The sequence below is a fragment of the Ambystoma mexicanum genome, chromosome 7q, assembly GCF_040938575.1.
Source record: "Ambystoma mexicanum isolate Mex_15411 chromosome 7q, UKY_AmexF1_1, whole genome shotgun sequence".
NCBI lineage: Eukaryota > Metazoa > Chordata > Amphibia > Caudata > Ambystomatidae > Ambystoma > Ambystoma mexicanum.
The window spans coordinates 519,582,626-519,601,418 of record NC_090941.1 but is presented as its reverse complement, the minus strand read 5'-3'; the positions used below and the strand labels follow the sequence as shown (position 1 = coordinate 519,601,418).

The window sequence follows — 18,793 nt, the reverse complement described above, 5'->3', positions numbered from 1 at the left end:
TTCCATTATTAATGGCAAGCATGCAGAAAGACATCTAAATATTCAATTATTAATGGCAAGCATGCAGAAAGACATCTAAATATTCAATTATTAATGGCAAGCATGCCGTGAATGCGTACAGATCAGCACAGCCCGCATAGCCAATGCATTACTGCTGCAGGTGCACAGGTAGATCATATTAAATAAAATTGCAACGGGGCGTAAAACTTACCTATTTTAGGAAATAGTTGATTGAAAATTGCATTTGAGGATCTGCAGTAGAACGTCCCATATATTTTAAGCATAAACTAATCAGACACTAGGTGTGCTGGTTATACGATTAAAATAATATGCGGAGCACCCTGCTGTGCAACACATATTCTGTGTACATTTTAGGACCATTAGCCGAGGTGGAGCCAATACTAAGGAGCACATTACCCTCACAGGATTGCAATGTATAGTCCTTGGTAGACTACTTACTGTGCATTTGTGGCTCCTATGAAATGAATCAAGAAAACCTCTATTTTTCAAGCACCAAGAGACAATTCCCGTTGTGAAATTATTGTTGTTAATTGTGACGAGTTTCACAAATGGCAATTTAAACAGTGGAATAAAGAGGAACGCTTTTATTTAGCAAATGGTTGAATGTGTAGTCAGTTGCTCTTCTCTTTGGAAGATCACAGACCTTCTTTATGTAAACCTCGTTTAGGTGCTTTGTACCTCAATAGCCATCATACAGTATTTCTGACTATATCAAGATTCACAATGTCTTTGTGGACATAAGGCATCAAGTATCTCAATACCTCTGGGGACATTGGACTTCATGATCCAGTGGCAAATTGTCCGTTCATCAGGTCCCAAACTGTGATGGATCGGGTTGGTCCTCGATGTCTCCCTACCTCTTTGGGCAATGGATTTCAAGTCTCAAGATGCAATGCTTTGATTCTTACTCAGTTCTTCATTAACAATATTTCCTTTGTTTTCTCAGCTTTATGTGTCTCTTGGGATTTTGAATTTGTAAATCTCAATATGTAAACTTGCTCTATTCTCTCAATTTCTAAATATCGTTTGAGAGCGTGGCGGTGAAGTCCCAACATGCAATGCTTTTCTTTTCACTCTGTTTCAGATTGGCTGTAGAAACCGACATGCAGAATTTGTTGTCACACTCAGTTTTTTGCCTTTGTTTCCCCCTTTGTTCTGTCAGTTCCCTGAAGGGCTGTGCCATCTGGCATTGATGCTCCACCTCTCACATTTGAGCATTCTCTGCAGTGCCACAGTGTATTCCTCACCAGGTTGACTCCCTCTCCCTGCTGGCTTGGTTTGCTCCTCCGCAGCTTCCATCCCTTCCCCAAGTCTGCAGGGCAGCATAGCCAGGAGTTCTCTCTTGTCCTTTTGTAACAGTCCGTCTTGAAGCCGCGGAAATAGGGGTTGCATCACAGGTCAATAGACATGACAGAAAGACTCCTGATTCTGCATTGTTCTTGGGATTGTCAAAGGCACCTCAACACATGATATTAATGGAAGCCATTTTAAACAAGGTACACATGGTGGTCTTTAGAGACCATATCCTGTAGGCAGTGGCGTCATTAGAGGGGGGACTGGGGGGGGCAGGACCCCCCCTGTGAAACCCTGTGCCCCCCATGTGCCCCCCTACCTAAAACGAGCAGTGACCATGTTCTCCTCTTACTTTTATCTGTGCCCCCCTACTTATGTCTTTGGCCCCCTCTGTTCCCCTCCTAAATTTGATTTCTGGCGACGCCACTGCCTGTAGGATTCATCTTCTTTCACAATATCATTTATATTTGCTCTGGTGTCTGAGTGGTATGAATCAAACAATGGAAAAAACTAAATATTTGAGCTATTTGCCTTTTATTTGTTTTTGATCAACATAGGTCGGTCCAAAAAGTACTTAAGTCTTCCCCCTTTTTCAGGATTCTTAGTTTACTCACAGTGTAGACCCCAGTTTTTCACGGGAATGTTGTGGAGCTCACACTCTCTCTAAATACTTCTTTAAACGCTTATTATCTTGTACCAAAGTTGTCAACAAAGAAGTTTGGGGTTCTTTATCTTCTCAGATCTCTAAGCGACTTCTTCAGGTTCACAGTACCTCATTGGGTTCAGGTGCTTCTTCAGGGTTATAGCGCTCTTCACGGTGTTAGTGCTTTTCGGAATGTACGACACCCCATAGTGTGCAATTGCTCTTTCAGATGCCCAGCACTTCTCTTGGATCAAGTGGGTATTTTTTAGGTTCGCTGCATCTCTCGGGGGTTAAGTGTTTTTTACAGCGTCCTGGCCCCTCCCAGGATTCAAGAGCTTCTTCTGATTCACATCATCTGACAGGGGCCAAATTCTTCATCAGGTTCGTTGTGCTTCTCAGGGTGCAAAACATTTTCAGACTTGCAGTGCCTCTCAGGGTTCAAGAGCTCCTTCAGATTCACAGCATCTCTCGGGGACGAAGGATAACTCGGGGGCAACACGTTTATCTTGGAAGGAAGGCAACGCAGCGCAGCACAGGTTCGAATCCTTTGTATTCACAGCACCGCTTGGGGGTCAAGTGCTTTCTCTGGTTGATGGCACCTCCCAGAGTTCAAATGCCTCTACAAATGCATGGCATCTCTCAGGGTTCAAGTGCCTCTCCAGTTTCCGCAGCACTCACTTTCAGGGATCACACCCCATCTCAATTCCACAGCGTTTTCAGTGTTCACATCACTTTAATGGGATCAAAGGACAGCCCAATTACAGTTTTCAATCTTCACATTACTTTAAGGGATTGTTAGTTCCGGAGCGCTTTTAGCATTCGCCTCACTTTGTATATTTGGAGAGCCCATTTTATGTTATCTTGGCTCCTGCACAAAGTTCTTTCTTTGCTGGAATCGTGTGGGAGCCTTTCCCTCCTTCCCAGTTTTAAAGAGACTGGTAGCATTCGTTCAAAGGTCATCCCACTAGTCCTGCAGGACGTGTGATCGCACAGGAGGTAGCATAATGGTGGACGCCATCTTGAATATGTCGCTATGTCTTGCTGGCAGCATGTGTGGACTGTTTCGTATAATTTTTTATTTACTGTTGCTTGCTCTATTTTTGTCATTCTGGTACTCTTGTGGTTTATCGGCATGCAGCGTCTTTATGAATGTTAACATTTAATGTGTGCCGTAAAGTTATCAACATCTAACTGACTGACTGCTCTACACTCTCAGAAAGTTTGGCGGTTTTCGCGAACACAGGGGGGCCCGATTCTTAAGTTGGTGCAGTGAATGTGCTAAAGAGCACGATTCACTGTGCCAAATCAGGACGCCCAGGCTCCACCACTATTTTGAAGTCGGCCTAGGCATCCTCGTATTGCACAACAGTGCACTTTAGGCATTGCGCCTGTTTTTCGTCATAACGGTCGCAATCCTGCAACTCTGCAGCATTTTTGTGAAATAACGACATCTTCATTTGGTGTATATGAACATCAAAAGTCTCCATCCTTGAAGTGGAGAAAATGATTTCCTCCCTGAAGCAATCTAGATGCCAGGGTGACAACTGCCCATCACAACTAATTAAAGATGCAGCGAGAGGCCTGTCACCATTCATCACCAAGCTCATCTCTTGAAAGAATCGTGGGTCCTACCTTTGCTGAAAAAACAAACCTTAGATCCAGCCATTCCAACCAACTACAGGCCTATCACAACAGTTCCCTTCCTTCTGAAGATACTTGACAGAGTAGCGTACATTCAGATACAACAATACCTGGAAACAAATCACCCCCTCTGCACCCGCCAATCAGGTTTCAGGCCTCAACACGGCGCTGAAACTGCACTGATAGACTTAAAAACTCAAATTGAGGCACTCACAGACAAAGGGAAAACTGCCATGCTGCTCCTCCATGACTTGTCAGCTGCTTTTGACTTGGTGGACCATGAAATCCTCTGCAATCACCTTGCCTCAGCGGCTCACTTTCCGAAGGACACAGTAGCATGGGTTCAATCATTCCTTAACAATAGAACTATGCAAGTCTTCTCCCCTTCAGACTCAGCAGATTCTATCTTCATAACTTGAGGGGTTCCACAAGGTTCATGTGTTTCACCTACTATGTACAATATCTTCACAAAGCCACTGTTTGACAAATTGGACCATCTGGGGGTCAGCTACACTAACTATGCCGATGACACCCAGATCCTCATACCCCTTTCGGCCAATTACATCACCGGCACGGCTCTTGTGAACAAAATGTATCTCCTCATTCAGGCATGGATGGCCACACATGGCCTATGCCTGAATGACGACAAGACTGAACTCCTAATACCCCGGAAAACCTTAAAAAACTGAACAACGAATACTCCTCCTTCAACATTGATGCAACTCCATCAAGGTTGTAAAGGAAGTAAAAATGCTTGGATTCTACCTCAACTCCACCCTAACCATGAACAAACAAGTTAACTCCTTAGCGTCCACATGAGCATATACATGCAAATTAATCAGGGCCTGCAGACCCTACTTATCCCAATGCCCTCATACTCTCAAGATTGGACTATTGTAATGCTCTCTACATGGGGGCTAACAAGTACATCTTAAACAAAATCCAAACGTTACAAAATAACGCCCTAAGAACGGCACTAAATATCCAAAATAAAGATCACATATCTGTGATTAGAAGACAAAACCACTGGCTGTCAATTAAAGACAGAATTATGCTAAAAATGACCTCCTTGACCCACAAATGCCTCAACAATGCTGCACCACGGTACCTCTCTGACCGGTTAACTAAGAAAACCAACAATCACCTAACTAGGTCCTCCAACGCATGCTACCTTAGTGTACCGCGCTTCAACCTAGCCAAATCTGGCAGCAGAAGCTTCCCAGTCATGGCAGCTCAATCATGGAACTCACTCCCTTACTCACTCCAAGCTGATCAAACCTACCCTAGCTTCAAACGAAACATACAGAAATGGATTAGAACCAATGACGGTCACCCTGTAACTTAGTGACAAACAAAGCCATCATACAAGTTTGCAATTGAAATTACATAATACGTGGATTCTTGAATGTAACTGTATATAATGTAATGTAACTATATATTTTTAACTGATCACCTGTAACATGTTAACCACAACTTGGGAACTGTAAGTATCGCCACCTTGTATTGGTTATACTACGCCTGTAACTCTATGTATCATCAAGTTTAAAGTCTCCTTGTACTGCTTGCGCCCAGTTACCTTCGGGTTTGGTGCGCCATATAAAAACAATAAACAAACAAACACCAAAGTAAGCAGCTTCAAAGTTGTATCCTGCAACCTTGAAGCTACTTACTTTGGTGTATATTGTGCAGTTAACGAATGTGGCGGTTGCTAGGTTGGTTTCCTACCCATCCTAGCAACCGCCACATATATTCCGAAAGTGGCACATTCATACCGACTTCGGAAGAATGCGCCACCTTCAGAATAGGACGTAAGTACCGAAAAAGGTTGTTAACGCTTTTAACAACCTTTTTGGTACTTAAGATCCAATTGAGAATCGGCCCCACGGTCGGCTGGCCACAAGATATATTCATGGAAATTAAATCTAGGACTGTTTCAGTGAAGCAAAGGCTTAGCTTACTCACTAGGTTGCATGCACCCATGCACAGGCAACACACCATTGCCTTTGTACGCTTGCACGTTAATAGCAGACTATTTTATCCTTTTCCTCTGCGCACAAATGCAGTTTGGCCTGTTCGATTTTTGTGCAATATAAGTGCCTCAACGGAACTCACTTATCATAATGAGTGTAATCGATAAAAACAGGCGGTATTCAAAATCCTGAGGGCCCGATTCTCATCATGGCGCAGTGAGCGTGCTAAATAGCACAATTCACTGTGCCATTTCTTGATGCCCAGGCACCACTGCTATTCTGAAGTGGGCCTGGGCGTCATCGCAGAGCACGACGGTGCTTTCGTTGTTATCCACCTGTTTCTGTTGGAAACAGGCGGATGAAGATTCTCGGCAGCACTTTCGTTAAATAACGAGGAAATCGTTGTTTAACGAAACTGCTGCCGAGATCAAAACAAAAGCATGTGCTGCCTGGAGCCCTGCAAGTTCGGAGTGACGCTTGTGGCATCCTGCGTTTTTACATCCTTTAAATAATTTTTATGAATTTGAACATCTTTCCATGTTGTGCTGTTTGATTGGGTTGTGTATTTTAGAATGCTCCAGTGGTGCCAACAATGTATGTTTTGTATTTACCTGTGATGTAATTGTTATGCAAAGTATTCGTTTTGAAACTTGAAAAATCCTACATCTTTTTGGTCACAAATGTTGGCAAGTATGGCAGCATACACACAAATAATATATCAGATCCACCTGTCACAAACAAACAACTGCTTCTTGTGGCACTCCTCCGAACGGCACCAATTGTTTACCGAGGGCCCGATTCTCATCATGGCGCAGTGAGGGTGCTAAATAACACGACTCGTTGCGCCATTTCTTGACGCCCAGAAACCACTGCTATTCTCAAGTCGGCCCGGGCATCTTCGCAAACCAGTGCTTTCCCTGTAATCCACCTGTTTCTAATGGAAACAGGCAGATTGCAGAATCTCTGCAGCATTTTCGTTAAATAACGAAGGAATCGTTATTTAACGAAAATGCTGCCGAGTTGAAAACAAAAAAGCATGTGCTGTTTGGGTGTGCAGATCGTGACAGGTGGGTCCTGCACTGCATTTATTTATCTTTGTTTGCAGACGAGTGCATACTGCCATCCATAGTAGAGCCATGGATGGCAGTATGCACTCTTCTGCAAACTAAGATGCAGTGCAGGACCCACCTGTCACCATCTGCACACCCAAACAGTTGTGTGCTTCTTGGGGCACTACTCCTGTGCATGTGCTTCTTGGGGCACTCCTCCTGTATGACACCAATTTGGTACCGTACTTCGGCGCCAATTTCAGGCAGTTCCGAAATTGGAGGAGTAACACAAGAATACTCATGCAAAAGGAGAGATAACGAAAGTGCGGGTTGCTAGGTCGTTTTTCAGCCCTTCCTAGCAACTGGCATCCATATTCCGAAAGTGGCACAATCAGTCCGACTTTGGAAGATTGCGCCACCTTCAGAATAGGTCGTAATTACCTAAAATGTTGTTAGTACTTTTTAAGACATTTTCGGTAATTAACACCAACTTGAGAATCGGGCCCCGTAGTTCAGCGCCAATTTCAAGTGCTTACGAAATTGGAGGAGTGCCACAAGAATAACCTTGCAAAGGCAGAGTTAACGTGAGTGCCGGCTGCTAGGTCGGTTTCCAGCCCTTCCTAGCAACCTGCACCAATATTCCTAAAGTGGCGCAATCATTCCGACTTCTGAAGATTGCGCCACCTTCAGAATAGGGTGTAATTACCGAAAATGTTGTTAGCCTTTTTTACTACATTTTCCGTAATTACCACCAACTTGAGAATCGGGCCCTGACTATTTTACTGTTACCACCGAGCTTATGTAGTCCCAAAGTGACTTTTTTATACTCTGTGCTATCTGTTCAGTGCCCTTTCCCCTGGAGCAGGATGGAATGAGAAAGAAAGGCCATTGGTGGCATGTGCCCACAGTTGCCACATTTCATATGGGAATGAGTAGCGAGAAGGAAATGGCTGGTTAAATGAGTGCTTGCCTTAAGGAAAGGGGCCTGTCAAAGAAACTCTACAAGAAAGGACATTTATTACCAGATTGAGGAGCCCTTGCCTTTTCCGTGTCCTGATCCAAACCCTGAGTCAAGGTTTTGCTGGTGAATGTCCGAATGAAGGTGAGATACCCCGGATCAGCATTTCCTCATTCTTTAGCTTGTCTGCAGTAATGCAGCAGAGAAACCAACTGTATGGACATTAAAAGTATGTTATCGCCCGCAAAACAGCAGGCTAGTCCTGCATGGATGGGTAGCAGATAACTACTGGTCGCAAACGTGTAGCGTTTCTAGACACAACATGAAAACAGATGCATGCCCATTTATTTATTTATTTGAATTCTTATACATCGCGCCACACGCCCGCATGCCTAAGGGTGCAAAGATTTGTAGCCCCAATAGATTAGAAGGCTTTACAGCACATTTTTTTAATTGATAACCACTATTAGGAGATGTGAGCGAGTGGCTGACCTGGATGTATTAGATCTGGTTTTGGCACCAGCTTCTCACCTTGACCACATTTGTGATCCTGGGCAAGTTGCTGTACCGCATTATGCGTGTGGTTCCTTATGTGTTGACAGTGTAAGAGCTTTAAAATATACTCCGTTCTGATATATAGCACTGTATAAATAATTGAACACTTACATTCCATTTACATATGATGGCCATAGTTATCCAGGGCTGCCCTCACACTGTCCATTCCTATGGGACGTTTGCCAGCAGAGTAGGTCTTGTTGCCACACTGGACTGGCCATTCACTGTCTCTATGAGCAGGGCTGATAATGCACTCGCCAGACTACTCTGCCTTCTCCCCAAGAGGTACAACCCACGTTTCTTTAATCTGAATGAAGATTGAAACATTTTCCAGTGCCATTTTATGCATTATACATTCTGCCAGACTTCCTGCCATCAGGTTGCGAAGGAGCAGACTTCTCCCAGAAGTGTGCAACTAGTTCAGAAATGGCCTCATCCAAGTGGGAGTTTCTTTGTCCACTCCTTGGGCATGAAATACAATAGAAACCAGGTTCTATTTCTGGGCAGATATCCCTGCACAGGCCATCTTGCCCAGGAGCTCCCGGGAACACAGCCTTGTTAGTAGGGGTTCCAGGTTGAGAAGCTTTAAACAGGCTCTGATGAAGTGAGCCAAAGCAGTGCTCTTTTCTCAACAGTATGGACATGTACGCCTTGCTATTGGACCATGGAACCCTCTATATGGACATGTACGCCTTGCTATTGGTCCATGGGACCCTCTCTATGGACATGTACGCCTTGCTATTGGCCCATGGGACCCTCTCTATGGACATGGACGCCTTGCTATTGGCCCATGGGACCCTCTCTATGGAAATGTACGCCTCTCTATTGGTCCATGGGACCCTCTCTATGGACATGTACGCCTTGCTATTGGCCCATGGGACCCTCTCTAGGATGGGCATGTGTCCAACCTGTAACCTGGAAAAGTAAAAAACAAGTATTCGAAGACCCGCCCAGCCTACGGATATCCCTCACTTATTGTGACACATAGCCATTACAAAGCATATATAATCTCCCCCTTGCTCTGTTAATACTGTGTCATCTCTGTGTCTCTGTTAGGCCTTCTTAAATCCATTAACCTACTTTTCCTCCAATGGACAGACCCTTACATTCTTGTGTCTGTAATCACCAATCTGGTGGATACAACCATCTTCCATTTTGGAGGCCCATCTAACCCGACCTTATCCTTCTGCCGCTCTGCTTCCATGGGCATTTGCAATACACTGGGATGTGCACATCCGGTTCCTTGGGCATTTGCAGTAAATTGGGATGTGCACGTCTGGTTCCAGGGGCATTTGCAGTAAACTAGGATGTGCACATCTGGTTCGAGGGGCATTTGCAATACACTGGGATGTGCACAGCGTTACCCTGCCCCGATTGCACGTTTATCTGCATCTTCCCCTGGAGAGGATCCCAAGTGAAGTGCCATGTTGGTGCTTGCCTCTCTAGGAGCTAGATGTTATATTATTGTGTCCCAAAGGGCACCTGCCCAGTGCCCATCTGTTGTTGGCACCCTAAATAGCCAGCTAGAAATCCTTTGTGGTTTGCCACTGTACGTCCTGCTCATGTGTCATGGCACTTCACTTGGGATCATTGGCACTTTCGCATCAGCTGCCTGAAGCCACAACCCCTCCCATCTCCACTCCCCCTCTCGCCTCTGCTCTATGCTCTCCTTCACCTGTAAATATAACTTTCCGCAGCTGCCCTAAATGATGTGCAGAAAATACACGCTCAGTTGTAAGGAGAATGATTAAATGTGAGGGGTTCGCCCAAATAAATATTGGTGCGCTAGAGTCTCCAACTGGAAAATAACTTTGAGAAACAATGGCCTGCTGCCTTTGAACTCCCACTGGGTGCCCCCCAAAAAGGCCCAGGTCTAACGGAAATGTTTTGAATTGGTTGGAAGTAAAATAGATTGCGCACTGCAAAGAGGAGAACATTCTACGGAAAATCCAATTTACGAATCATGTAGTAATCACAAATCCATTCATGTTGTATGCATGGGAGATTTAATCAGGTAGTGAACAGCCGACATGTGTTTCGACTGAACAGGTCGTTCTCAAGGCCTGATGTCAGGATTGGAGAATGAGAACCATATATAATGGCGTAGTGAGAAATAACAAAGAGCGTCTGTCGTGTGGCAAAGCGCAGATATATTGATCACAAATTAGCAGAAATCAGTTGAAATCTTGGGGATAGATCTCCTTTGGTGTGGTGACGGAGAAAAAACTCTTCTGGTACATGCAGAATTGCGAATATTCTTTGATACTAAATTTTCGCGCTTCAAAATGCACAGAGAAATGCATACCGTGCCTCGAATGGCGTCTTCGAGATGCTGAGAGCAAGGTAAAAGGATTAGATCGCTACAAAGGTTGTGATATATATATTATCAGTATATCTGTGCTTTGCCACACGACAGACGCTCTTTGTTATTCCTAAATTGTAAGGACTCTTCCATCCTAGAACCACCTAATGCATGCATGTAACTCCCATCCATGGACAGCAACAGAGCGCTGCTTTTCTGAAGCGAGGTTCATGTGCAAGAAACCCCCAAACCCCAAGACAATAAATACAATAGCACTCAATACCCCTTGCTCTGGCACACACTGGCAAGAATGTGCCATGACGTCTGCCACACTAATGCCATAACAGGAAAATACATTTGATATAGTGCTTGATACCACAGACTGTGCCAGGTTCTACCCATCTGACAAATGTTGTCTCAGTTGCTCTCAAGGCCTCAACATTAAAAAGGATGGAAAGAGGAGTTGGAGCTGCCAGAATTCGACGGACTTACAGCAGATGTCTGCAACAAGCAGGTAAGTAGCAAGCCTTTATATCAACGTGTTGGTAGTCAAGTGACGTATAAATGTCATTTCGGAAAGCAGACACCCTCAGTGTGCACAGAAAGAGAAGTTCCATTTACCATAGCACAATCCCGTCGCCGACGGCGTTGAAGAGGTCGTCGGCATTGGGGTCCATGGGAATGACATGCTTGCAGTCTGGGTCCTTCTCAAGAGCTTTGTTGATCCAGTTGACAAAGGCATACTTTTCCTCTTCTGTAAATGAAGATGAGTTAATGTTGGGCAAGTAATCAACAGACATTAATTAGCATGTTTTGAGTAGCAGTGGAGCAAACAACATAGTTCTGCATTTTTCATACAAAAGCTTTGATGCTGTGTTAGTCCAGTTCTAAAAACGCACAAAATGCTGATACCTTTTATTGGACTCACTGCAAAGATTATACAGACATGATAAAATATAGGATTCTTCATCAAATGGTGGTCATGAGTTTTTTTGTGTGATTAGCATTTTTCCAAATACTGAATATTTGGTCAAGTATTCGGCCAAAGCTGAAAAGTTGCTCATTCACATTGGAGGGTAGAACTGCCTCACACATTTGTTATAAAAGCAGCAAAATTCATGATTTGATTTGTGTTTTAATGTATTAACGTTTATATAGCGCTTTACGCCAAAGAGCTTTACATTAAACAACAAGAATACATTAGAAGCAGTGGAGTACAACTCATAAGTCAAATAAACAAGAATAGTATGTAGAACAATTTGCCGAGATCATTAGGTAGAAACCAGGGAAGGGGAGGAGCAGGGGAGGAAGTAGAGAAGGGCTGTCAGGAGGGGGGTTGAAGAAGGTGGGATTTTAAGGAGGAGCGGAAGGAGGAGTATGAGGAGATGGAATGAATAGTGAGAGGTAAGGAGTTCCAATGAAGTGGGGCAAGGAGCTGAAAGGAATGGAATCGAGAAGGAGCGTATGGAGGGGAAGGGGCGGAGAGAAGGAAGGGGTCAGATGAACGGAGGGGGCGAGGGGGAGAGCAGAAAGAGAGGAGAGAGGAGAGGTAAGGAAGGGCAAGGTCATGAAGAGATTTAAAGACAAGACAGAGGAAGTTGAATTTAAGTTTAGAGTCAAAGAAGAGCCAGCCAAGTGAGGTGAGCGAAGAGGAGATGGAGTCAAAAGGAGAGAGAGCAGAGGGCGCGGATAGCAGAGTGGTAGAGGGATTTGAGGTGGGTAAAATGAGAGGCAGGGAGGCCGAAGAAGTGAGCTGAGCAGAAGAAGAGACGGGAAAAGATAAGGGAGGAAATTAAGAGTTTGGTGGCGTGGAAGGTGAGGGAGGAACGGATTTTACAAACATTATAAAGATGGTAGCGATGTTTGACGTTTGCCGTTTTTGTCCCAATGTGTCCTCATTCATTTTCTTTGTATCAGCTCAAGTTATGTAATGAATGCACCCAAGCTAGAAGGTAGCAGGCTATTGCCAGGCTTCCATTTTAGCTCAATTGGCTCAAAGCCAAACTCCGAACTAAAAGACTTTTCATCTGAGTTATCATTTGACAGATTTCATCTTTAACTAGTATTCTTCACCCTTCTTAACCATAAAAGCAAATTTTTCGAAATGGAGTAAAATAGTTATTAAAAAGCCAAGCTTCTATATCACCAAGGTTGCTCAAGCTTTGAGAAGAGAAATGTGGGAATGTGACACAGGGCATGAATGATGCACTTGTTCTGTATGACAAGGCATGCGGATGTGAGCAAGTGCCATCATGGCCATCTGCAAACTCTGAATCTGTTCCAAGTTTCCCTTTGCGCACTTTGTGGCCTTTCAATAAAATCCTATGAGATGGGGCGGGCGCCACTCTCCGTATACTTGAACTCAATAGAACAATCCATAACGCATGTAAAGCGCCCAGATGCCTCAGGGTTAGGTGCGCTTTGCACATGTCAAAATAAATTAATACAAATAATGTTATGGGTGCCTGCCCCAAACACCTCCGCACAGGTGTACGAATCAAGCGAGCAAAGGACCCGGGAGTGAGCCTATGGTGAGGGTTGCACTGAATTCTACAGAAGCTGCTGTCTTAAATTTGCGTAGTGTATGACGTAAGTTACAGAGTAAGTAGTTGCGCCAGTTAGCAACAACAGTCTGGTGGAAATTGTAATGATCTATTCCAAAACTACAGGCAGACGCCAGATGGCCAATGCAGTTTGGACCCGATTAGTTCCTTCTTCAGGGCGTGATCTGCCCTGTGTATGCAACAAAGCAAACAACCACCAACAAAATGACATCAAATCTTGGGCCAAAACGATCTCAATGTTCAAAAGTGCAATTTCCCAGTGAGGTAGCATGCCGCTATACTATAATACCGGCACGTTAATACCGCACCAGCAAAGTTATAAAGAGCCCCATTGTCTGGGGAATTCTTCTAAATGTTGGACTTGTCTTGCATTCTAAAGCTTTGATTCATAGATTGTATAACTTTAAATTTAAAATGTGAAAAAATCATAACTACAGGTTCCAGAATGCAACCAATACATTCTGGTCTGGGTGGCATATTCACGAATGGGGCGGGGAACCCCGAGAGCTCTGGATACCTAAAATTACTATAATCTCCTCTGGGCTCAGCTGGACGTGAGTGTCTTGTGCTACAGTTTTTTTTTCCACAGTCTCAGGGCTCCCTTTTTCATTTCTGACTTCCCAGTAGGAGAGTGGTTCATACCTGAGTAAGAATGCTGAGTCCCCGCGCAGGACTGCTCAGAGGTTCCAGTAATTGCACAGATGCCTTCCTTCTTGTTGATCGCCTTCCTGAAAGTCTTGGCGACATCTGAGCTTTTCAGTCCATGGAAAACCTTCAAAAACATGTGCGGTAGGTTTAATAGGGCATGCTGAGGGGCAATAAACTATTCAAACAACAACAAGGCATGCTCACTTATTCTGCTACCCGGTGAAATGCCTGCCAACATAAACACTCTCTCCCTCCATCAGTTTAAACCAACGCTAAGATTCTCTCTTGGAAAGACTTCCTGATATGGCCACTGCTTGGAGGTATATTAGCACCTGGTTTTGCACAATATTCCAGACATGGATTTCTAACTGTACTAAAGAGCAAGAAGGTTCAGCCAGTTTACTGTTCAGAACCCACACTCCATCTCAGCTTGGGTAATTGGCGTAACAATAAATAAATAAATAAATAAATAAATAAATAAAAGAGGCCATGAGATCTTGATTTGAATTTGCTTTCAATAATCACGCATTGATTAACCAAGACATGAGGTTGCCCAATGTCTGATTCGTTGTTAGTGAAGTAATATGTAATGCCACCGGGTTGCATATCCCCCACCGCAGCTTGCCCTACTTCTTCTGAATCTTCTTTAACCCAAATGTGCCTCCCTTTTTGTTTCCCTGTTACGACCAGATATCCTGGGGCCGAGTCTTCTGAAATGTTGCCATCAGGTGCTCCCAGAATCCTGTCATACAAGTCTGCATATATCTGCTCTCATCTTCGCTTGCATACTATATTCATGGTCAGCACATGTATCTCATAGCTCAGCCATCAGAGTAAGAAACATGCACCCATCCAATTGTCTTAAACAAATGACAATGACGATGATGCCCACGCATCATTATTTAAAACATAACAGTCAACATGAGCATAGAAGTTCATTAATGAAGCTTAATAGACCTGACCCAAGGTGGCATATAGGCGCTATGGGCCCTGGAGCCTGATTTAAAGGTCATGCGCAGTGGCATTGCTTAACAAGTTATGAGGGACCATGACACCTGTTTCAGCCCGAGGTCCAGGTCTATAAAGTTATTATAACCTTTGTTGAGCTTTCATTAGAAGGAAACCAGTGTTAAAGGGGCTTACATTTTGAATTGCCGTAATGCCTTTATATGCCTACATAACAGGCATGGGTAGTGTAACCTACTTCCTGGGGGTCATTCCCTCTCCACTGTTGGACTAGCATTAACCGGGGTAAGGCGGGACCTGCTGATGGTGTTTAAAGCCACCCTGGAAGTCATGTGCATTTGGCTGGGGGCATCTGTTCGTGGATGCCGGGAACTGACTGCTTGAACACTCCTCACTGCTTGTAGCATTGGGATGTGGGTGTGAACGATCTGCTGGCTAGGAAACCAATTCTGTGGGCATCACAGGTTCGTGTAGCCTGCCGTGTGTCCAATGGGAATGCAGAACGAAGGCTCCAAGGGTTATAAAACAAATGGCAATCCTCGCGTGTCCCACAAAGCGCGTTTTCTCTGAATTCAGCCCACTACCAACTTGGATACTGTAACCTGCTCTTCCCGGCTCTGTAAACACTGCGCCGCCTCCTCCTAACTTCCTTGAAACACAATTTCTGATGTATAAACTCATTACAAATGCACAATAAAGACATTAATTAATTAAGCAACTCCTTGGGCAAGCCATATAGTAGCCCAGGTTCTCCTCTTCATCTAAATTAACCATCATAGCGGGCAACAGCCGCATGAGTTATACCCACAGTTTAATCCAGTGCAATATGGAGAAAGGGACAATGTGATCCAAAATGCGATTATCCACGAATCCGAACCAGTTTCCGGTCTGGTCAGATCTGGGTGCCCAACAAATGCAAACGCTGCATTTCAACTGCACCTCACCAATGACGCCCAAGGCAAAAAAAAACACATCAGGGGTTGCTGTTGGCAGAATGGCCTGGCGTTTCGGTGCCGGATTGGCAGTGCGGACAGAAAGAATATGGCATGCCAATGTTCCTGCTGCTCCTGTCGCATTGCACAGAGGACTAATAGGCGACTGTAGACCCTTGACAATGGACAGCATTGCAGAGAATGGGCCATTGGCCTACTTTGTTTTCATCAGAGGGTACATTTCAAACTCTCCATATTTACATTTTCTCTCAATTTACTGATGGCTTGTCCTTGAACACTTTTGATTGATGCTATATTAGTATTTCTATATTCAGGTGCAGGAAGCACTATTGATTGCATGTCTCATAGGCTATCCTCCAGTTCTGTAAAGGAGCTCGCCACAATTCTAGGCCAACACAAGTCTTTCAACGTCTGCTCCATCCTGCCAGTTTCAGATCAACCTCCCCCTCCAGGTGAGTGTTTCTGTCTAGCTAGGCAGCTCCTCCCCTTAGTTTACTGATTTGTTCCCCCGCACTCTCCAGTTGCCCAATATAGCTTGTATTTTACCTGTATAATATATTTCTAATTTTTAATCGAAAACATTTGTTTTTTTGTATATTTGTGAGAGCACACTTTGTGTGTGCCATAGTAGAAACAACCAGCATCCCATGCAGTAACTTCACTGGACCCCACGCCATTCATAGCCTATGCCATCGCAGCTCACAGCGAGCTGCTACATTAAGCACAGGAGATATCTCCAATACCACATCTTTTCCTGCCACCACCATACTCCTAATGAGGCCCCAGATGGTGCACAGCGCGTGCAGCCTGCCACGCTCAGAATTGAATTCCAAATGCCACTTACTGCTGTGAACTCGTCGAAGCTGATTCTGCCGTCGTTGTTCTGATCTCCTGTTTCCATCAGATTCTGGATGATTTCTCGCACTTTATACCCCGGGAGGGGCAAGTTTGCCGCTTTGAATAAGTCGTTCAGCTCCGCGGGGCTGATGAAGCCGTTTCCGTCAGTGTCTGAAAATAGAAAACAATAGTCTGTCGCGAGCTCGGATGGGCTTTTATCAGACAGGTGGCAAATCACATTGATTTCAGGCAGGATTTTCTGACGTCTTTTTTCTGTTTCTTTTGCAGCCCTTTTCCTGTGTGGAACCTTGACATTTATGAAAGGCTAACAATATTATGTGCACATTCAGTCTGATCTGATCATGCATTTTTAACTCTGAAGGTGAGTAGTGTGTAGGGGGCTAGTGCCATGGTGGAACTGACTGCAGCTTCTTTGCAACCTTAGCAAGTTGCAGTAGTTGCAAGGTATTCTGCCCATGATACGAATATCCTTCCAGCAGAAGGGCAGACTAGATTTTGCATCCCCTACAGCTAAGCTTCTAATGAGACTTGAATCTGCGGGGACAGATACAATCCTAGGTAGCTCAGTGCCACGATGGCGCTTCCACAATGAAAAGGGCTCACCAAGGCGACCAGCCTATTGCCCAAGAAAGGCATCCGCGTGACCTACCTCGTGTCCACTGTTACACCCACTGCGGAACGTGGTCTTTGCGCATCGTATTAGGATTTGCAGGCTTTCGCTTGGGTCGCCTGCAATGTCAGCGTGGTAAGGGTCCGTTTGGAGGCTACGATAATATCATTGAATGACCATGGAAGATGTTGCCATGTTCATAATACGAGATCAAGACTAAAATGTGTCTGGCCTTGTGGAAAGGGGAGGTGACATGTTGCTTGAATCACACCAGTGATATGTATCCCAAGAAAGCTGGGGAAGGAGAAACATTTTCAGTTAAAGAAATAAATAAATCCTGATGGGAAATTGTGCTGCTGTTTCTTCAATGCAGAGAAATGCTCGCTTTGAAGGTTTTCCTGTTTGCTTCTGAAGTCAGAATGTTTGAAATGTGGTCAATATCAGTAGTTATTGACTGCATTCTGATTAGCTGAATCGAGGTCAGTAATGATCCATGTAATTTCCATCCCCGAGCAGTAGAATGGCAGAGCCAGATATGTGCAAGGAGATCCTCTGCCAATGTAAATTTGAAGGGGAATTCCAACGTTGCACTGGGCAGATTCCCATGCAAATTAAGGAATGCCTGATAAGACATGCAGAATGTCCCATTACAGGGAATGGCCCAGCTGAGAGGAGCTGACGGGAAGAGCGTACATTGCAAGCTTGCGAGGCAGACGTACACATTTCGCAGCCGCCCTAGGAAGGCCGTTGAAGGTAGAGTAGATGCCCTTCTATGGGTATGCAATCACCACTAGGCCCGAAAAGTGTCCATGCGTATGTATATTCCAGCAGTGGTGCCTAAAGGGAACTCACCAATTTTACGGAAAGCCTCTGTGAGTTCCTGCATTTCCTCTTCTGAGATGTGTGTTGCCATGTTTTCTTCTCTCTCTAGGATATCTGTAGGAACAATAATGTTATAGTTATTTAACTGTTCGATATCATTAATTGTATGCACATGGAGATCCCATTTTCAAATTAGTTGACTTTTTACAATCTCTGCATTGCATGCCATAATCTTGAAAACAAAGGCACCACGAAATGCGGAAGACATCCGCTGTTATATTCTGTTAATTAGCTTTTGCACTGTACCAGTTACCGCCCTGTGGTTTTACAGCTGTGGAAAAGGTACAATGGTTCCCACAAATATCCGCCAGGATTTATACCCAGGATTCTTAGACCACTTTGTTGTCAGTACTGTAGCTTGAAGTGTTATGTTACATTTAAAGAAGTTGGTTGTTTTATCAGTCAAATGTATATGTTTTGCATCGTTTCCCTTTTTGCTGTTACATTGTTCACGTTCTGTTAGGATTCAATCGTGTGGTAAACTTTTAACTGTATCAAAGAGTATAGTTGTAAATCATTTGGATTGTTGCACTAAATAGATAGATAGATAGATAGATAGATAGATAGATAGATAGATAGATAGATAGATAGATAGATAGATAGAAAAGGGTATTTTAATATATACAATATGATCTGGAGTATACCTTTATGTTTAAGTTGTTTTTGTTGTAACAATGTATTGACTAGTTCAGTATTATAAGTGTGAGATTGTATTATTTCGTTGGAATGTGAGTTCCCTTAAGGAATTTCCTTTAAGGTACCCTTTAACAATCTGCAACTATAGCAAAAGCTTAATGGGTCCAACATCACCTGCGCAATAAAAGCAGGTGGCATGGCCCCCACCCGAAAGCTGTGACCCAGTGTAGACTGGGATCCAAAA

General features: G+C 44.2%; 1 protein-coding gene across 1 annotated transcript in view; it reads right to left on the bottom strand.

Annotated features, from left to right (window-relative positions):
• The window catches only part of LCP1 (lymphocyte cytosolic protein 1), a 343,090-nt gene that overhangs the window by 219,810 nt on the left and 104,487 nt on the right, over positions 1-18,793 (bottom strand). The window contains exons 2-5 of the mRNA XM_069639280.1: positions 17,884-17,967; positions 16,408-16,571; positions 13,639-13,768; positions 11,054-11,186 (exon numbers count right to left, since the gene is read on the bottom strand). Coding sequence (XP_069495381.1) covers positions 11,054-11,186; positions 13,639-13,768; positions 16,408-16,571; positions 17,884-17,944 — 488 coding nt within the window. The 5' untranslated portion in view covers positions 17,945-17,967. The remainder of the gene's footprint in view (positions 1-11,053; positions 11,187-13,638; positions 13,769-16,407; positions 16,572-17,883; positions 17,968-18,793) is intronic.